At 41.5% G+C, this 6077-nt stretch overlaps 1 protein-coding gene across 5 annotated transcripts in view; it reads left to right on the forward strand.

The window, feature by feature from the left end:
• The window catches only part of TNFAIP8 (TNF alpha induced protein 8), a 113236-nt gene extending 107390 nt beyond the window's left edge, over positions 1-5846 (forward strand). For all 5 annotated transcript variants that reach the window (XM_038551883.1, XM_038551881.1, XM_038551884.1 and 2 more), the window contains one exon: positions 4199-5846. In XM_038551883.1, the coding sequence (XP_038407811.1) occupies positions 4199-4764 (566 nt within the window). In that variant the 3' untranslated portion in view covers positions 4765-5846. The remainder of the gene's footprint in view (positions 1-4198) is intronic.
• The last annotated feature ends 231 nt before the right edge of the window (positions 5847-6077 follow it).

The following is a 6077-nucleotide window of genomic DNA, read 5'->3' on the forward strand; positions in this document are numbered from 1 at the left end:
AATCTTACTACTGTCAGTCCTTGGTATATTTTTGATATATGGCATCATTTTTCCTTAGTCAGTGATGTACATGTAGATTTTCAAACACAAGTGAATTGATCTTGATGAAATGTTGAAACCATATTTTTAGCACCCTCTCCGTTGAGAATATCTCCTCTTCATCTCTTAGCTACTTCCCAGGACTTACCTTGGGTCCATCCCTCTGCTATGTGTTTAAGAGTAGATCCCTCCAGAGGAAGAGGTGAGCCTGTGTTTGATCCTTCACTGTAGCCAGAGGTAGCAGATGCAACGCAAAACCATTGCACTGGCTTTTATGCTCAATATCTGTATTATTGCCCTCTGGTGTTTTCTCACTATGCACAACAAATCTGTCCTCTGGGGGAAAAAAAAACCCTGATTGACGGCAGTAAGAGAAACCACACTCTTGAGTGCAAGATAAGAAAACCACATAGCTAGCTAGGTAAAATAAATATCTGTTTCTCCAGCTTTTAAAGCAAACAACCAAAAACACCCACATATGTATTTAAAACTCTCATTTTGCAGCCCACCATGTATTCATAGGAAAGCATTTAAATGGAGTGAAGGGAAGGGGGAAATGGGCTTCCCTTTCTGTCGGAAGCGCCATGGACCAGGCACCCCCATCACCTCCATCTCTGCTCACAGAGAACTTCAAGCCTAGGGAGGAGAGGCATACAATCAAAATTTAGGCAAATGAGGATTTCAGAAACAAGGAAGTGTGTTGGTTAGCAAAGACTTGAAGTCAGCATCTTTTTCTAATTTACATTTTGAAAAGCTCTAGCTGCTCTGTGAGAAGAGATTGGAAAGACTTTGAACTAGGCTGGTATCTGTGGACATGAAGGGAAGGCTGTCAGTAATGGGCTGGGCAAGAGAGAGGATGGGGCACTGGGTGACAGCCAGGCCCCCTTTGAGCAAGTGGATGGAAGGGATACTATTCATGAAGGTAGAATGGAGGAGGAACGCTTGGGGGTGGGAAGCAGGAGGGAATCAAGGATTCCAATTTGGACATGGTGCATTTGGAATGCCCGCAAAATAGCCAAGAGAAAGGAAAACGTTGAATGCATTTGCAAAATGAGTCTGGGAAAGAGGTCAGAGTGAGTTCTAAGTGTGGGAGTTGCTGGCATCTGGAGGGGGAGATCTGAAGCCATGGGAGTGCATGAGCTCACACAAGGCCGAGGGTAGAGCAAAGGAGAAAAACTTGATCCAGGACTAGCTCTGAGATACACCAGGCCTGTAAGAGAAGGGATCTGGTGGAGGATGTGGAACTGACAGATGAGCCTGAGCAGGAAAGGCTAATGGCAGTTAATTTGCAAGGGGGAAAAAAAATCATACTCCATGATCACAGACCACACAGCCCTGGCCAGCAACTCTCAGCCACAACCCCCAGTTGGCTCCAAAGAAGCCTTCACGAATGCTAGAAAAGAAATCCACTGCAAGCATGTCTTCCCTGCACAGTGGAGGGGAAAGGGCTTGGGCTTTCCTTTAAAAGATGGCTGAGCTGGGGCTCCTGGGTGGCTCAGTGGTTGAGCGTCTGCCTTTGGCTTAGGTTGTGATCCTGAGGTCCTGGGATCAAGTCCTGCATCAGGCTCCTTGCAGGGAAGGAGCCTGTGTCTCTGCCTCTCTTTCTGTATCTCTCATGAAAAAAATATATAAAATCTTAAAAAAAAAAAAAAAAAGATGGCTGAGCTGGTTGTAACCCAAAGAAGAAAACAAAAAGAAGAAGAAGTGGCTGCTATGTTTCTAGAGTTGGGCTTGGAAGTTCCTCTGGGGTAACTGGGAAAGCCTCAGAAGTCAGCTTCTCTGTCCTGAGTGAGACTTGTTAGTGGTAAATGGGAGCGATTTTTTTTGGCCATGGCCTTGCTTTTCACAATTTCTCTTATGGGGGGTTCAAGCACTACTACACTAAACAATTTTTTTGTGGCATTGTCTTTATGTTGGAAATCGAATGGGGCATTGAGGTTTAATAAGCAAAGTAGCTTACAGGAGGTGCAAACTTTCAAGTCCAGTCTTAGAGAGAGAAGCAAGAAGGATTTTTCCCAGTGATTTCATAGTGTACAATGTTTCCATCGAGTAGACATTGTAGTAAATCCTAGATGGATGTTGGGAGACTGTCACATTCCTAAAGACTCAACACAGAATAACTCTTCAACTTTGTGTGAGTTTCTGAAATCATGTTATTTACTGTGAATCTGAAATTGGGGGGTGGGTAGGATCCCTTCCTACGTAAATCAGGTTTATTTGTTGAAGTCCATATCATAAGTTCTGCAATGGAAGATAGGTCCCTGGACCTAATGTGATAATATTGACTACGCATGTGCCATTTATTTTGATACAAACTATTTAATATCGATTAACCCATACACTCTTTTGCAAACCTTTAGGAAGAGAGGTGGGTGTAACTGATGAAAATATGAAAAAAGTTTGGAAACCTTAACAAGTTGTCCGTTTCTCATGCTTTTTCACTTTCCTCTTCTTTCTCAAAATATATTTCAGTTCTTCTTCTGCAGTTTCAGTTCGTGTTTCAGACACTTAAATGTCGACATTTGTGAGGACACTGCTTCTGGTTCAGTGAGGGCGTTCTTTTAGGGCTGTGACCCTGTGTATTTGTGAGCGGCGTTCTGGTCAGTAGGAACCACTTGGTACTACCTGGAATATATAGCATGAGCTACTTTGGCCCAAGCGCATCAGATCTAACGTGGCAGTTCCACGCAGAGGGGGTCACTCTTCTTAGATACCCTCCCCCAGCCTGGATTTGGGAGCAGCTGCCTTTTTTGCTTTCTGCCGCCAGCCCGTCCAAAGTAGAAATAACTGTATACCACTAATGCCCTGCCTCATTCCTACCTATCTGTATTTTTAGTCTTTCTATCTTTCATTACTAAATGACTGCTTTCCAACACCCAGGCCTGGCCTTATAGACTAGTATACAAGAGATGACAACTGGTCCTGGATCCAGGGTGGGGGCACAACTCTAGCTCACAGGACCTAGACGGGGAGGGAGAAAGCACAGTTTGGTGGAGTAGCATGAACAGTAGGGGGAAATTCAGGGGAAAAACTAAACTTGGCTAGGGGAGTAAACATTTATTGAGCATTTTCACTGAGCATCACACAGCGTTTCATTCATATTTAGTACGTGCAATGGTTATTACCTGTATGTTACACCTCTGTCACACTAAGGGATGGCAATTTCAAAAGCAAACTTTAAGCATCAGCTTAAATGTGTGTTATTCATGTAGCACATTTCATTAGGTCATGGAAGTGGTTATTTCCACATAACGTATAAATGTCTCAAGGGAACGAACGGTGGCCGTTCCTCAGAAATAGCAAGTGACAATGAGCTCTCCAAGGAATATTCTTTTCTAAGACTCAACTTCTGGGAGTTGAAATTCTGGACGGTTAAGATGACCTACCTGGAAGAGGCGGGCCAGTATCTCAGAGAATTTGACTTTTTGCCGCTGAAGTTTAAAGCAAGGTTCTCCTCTTGATTGGCTTCCATGAATTTGGTACTAGACTCCATGTGGCTTTGCTATTTATCCTTCTTATATTTAAAGGGGTTTCTTTACATTGTTCTCGGTGCCTGCTGTCCAGAGGACAGCTGTGGAGTTGATTTTGTATTTTTGATGTATGTCTTACAAAGTTGAACTGGGGGGAAATTGCGTAAGTACTTCCTGCCTCGTGAGACGTTCCGTTTTTTTTAATCAGAAAAAGTTATCTTTTTGGAAGGTTTTCACCTTCAACTGCTGAACAAAGTGTTGAGTATATAGCAGAAGGTATTCAACATTTGAGTTGCCAGAGGCCTTAAAGATTATGCACAATGACTTGTCCTTTTCAGAAAGGAGAACCTAATGCCCAGAAATATGGTTAAAATTTTTAGTACTTTTCTGAACAGAAACTAATGTGAGTAGATGGGAGGCAACCACAGAGTGGGAAAATGAGAAGGAAGATACTCCTTAGGGGCATCTCGGTGGCTGCCTTCAGCTCAAGTCATGATCCTGAGGTCCTGGGATCGAGTCCCGCATCGGGCTCCCCTCGAGGAACATGCTTCTTCCTCTGCAGTGTCTCTGCCTCTCTCTCTGTGTCTCTCATGAATAAATAAATAAATAAATAAATAAATAAATAAATAAATAAATAACATCTTTAAAAAAAATCCTTAATATCTGTTTTCTCATTTGCTTCTTTTTAGTGGCCACAGATGTCTTCAATTCCAAAAACCTGGCCGTGCAGGCACAAAAGAAGATCTTGGGGAAAATGGTGTCCAAATCCATCGCCACTACCCTCATCGACGACACAAGCAGCGAAGTGCTGGATGAACTCTACCGAGTGACCAAGGAGTACACCCAGAACAAGAAGGAGGCAGAGAAGATCATCAAGAACCTCATCAAGACAGTCATCAAGCTGGCCATTCTCTACAGGAATAACCAGTTCAACCAAGATGAGCTGGCGCTGATGGAGAAATTTAAGAAGAAAGTTCACCAGCTTGCCATGACCGTGGTCAGCTTCCACCAGGTGGAGTACACCTTTGACCGGAACGTGTTATCCCGGCTGCTGAATGAGTGCAGAGAGATGCTCCACCAAATCATCCAGCGCCACCTCACTGCCAAGTCACATGGACGAGTTAATAACGTCTTTGATCATTTTTCAGATTGTGATTTTTTAGCGGCCTTATATAACCCCTTCGGAAATTTTAAACCCCATTTACAAAAACTCTGTGATGGTGTCAACAAAATGTTGGATGAGGAGAACATATGATCCTGTGAATTCAGACTATGAGCGCTCGGGATTTCTTTGAAAACAGAGCACTGCTGATTTATGAAGGAAAAAAATGAATTTTTTTCAAGATTACCCACGTTTCAGAAAGACTTCTGCCCAGTTCAGTTGTTAGGCATTGTCTGTAACGTTTTATGCAGCTTGTTTTGTTTGAAGAAAAGCATATTGCCAAAAATTCTGATCAAACGCTCCCTCCCTTACAGTTAGCAGATCGCGGGAAAGGTATATGGTTGTGATGCAAATTTGGAGTTAGACAAAGAAAGATATGGATGACACCAAACCTCAAGATATGTTTTTTAGGTCATTTGATGTGTCAGTACATTGGGTATTTCTCTCGTGTGCAGAGTTTTGTACTTTGATTCACTCTTGCTCCTTACTATGTATGTGTGCCTGTGTTAAAAAAAGCTGAGAATTTTCTTTTGCTATCGTTGCTCCTTTTGAGACAATTTCAAGTCTACCTTTTTGTTAAATGTTCTTTTGCTAAAGATCTTATCATAGACATTTAAGAATTAAGTCTTCATTGAGAATTAAGACATTTAAGAATTGAGGCAAAGTGAACCGTCAAAAAACGGGAAACTGCTTCTCTGAAATCAGTATTGTAGGAACCAACTGTATCTGACATTGTAAATAATGTCTAAGATATGAATATGCTTCTGGAGTGGAGTCCTGTTTTTTAGTACCAACAGTGATACTTCCAAAACGTGATCATTCTTGAAAATATGCTGGTGGGGAGATCTCCATTTTTAGTATCCGTTTGGGATGTAAGAGACACAAAGAAAAATCTAGGTGATTCTTATAAAAGCCAGTGATGTTAAGAAAAGTACAACTGTCTTTATTTTAGAGATGAGCTCATCAAAATAATTTGGGGGGGGGGGGGTATGGGCCAAAAGGGAAAAAAAGCATATTGCTGTGGAACATGAGAATGAAAATAAATGCATTTCAATGTTTAATAAGGTTTGATAGGTGAATAAAGAATGTCACTTTTTTTTATTTAACTGATAAGGTTTTTGCTATTTTGTTATTTACAATTTTGATGAGTAAACCAAAGAATATTTGCATTCTAAGTACTTTGTGTGTTGTTTCTATGTAATTTTATGTTTGTGAATGATAAAGTAAACATCTTCTTTTATAAAAAGAAACAAAACCCCTGCCAGCCAGCTATCAGGAAATAGCAGACTTAACTACCAGCCCTAAATATTTGCATTGTCACTGTGTCTATGATTTAGTGTACTTGAATTTGCCTGCCTCCAAAAGATTGATATTACAATAAGGGCTCACCAGGAAATGTCCTAACT

Source organism: Canis lupus, chromosome 11 (assembly GCF_011100685.1).
Source record: "Canis lupus familiaris isolate Mischka breed German Shepherd chromosome 11, alternate assembly UU_Cfam_GSD_1.0, whole genome shotgun sequence".
Lineage (NCBI taxonomy): Eukaryota > Metazoa > Chordata > Mammalia > Carnivora > Canidae > Canis > Canis lupus.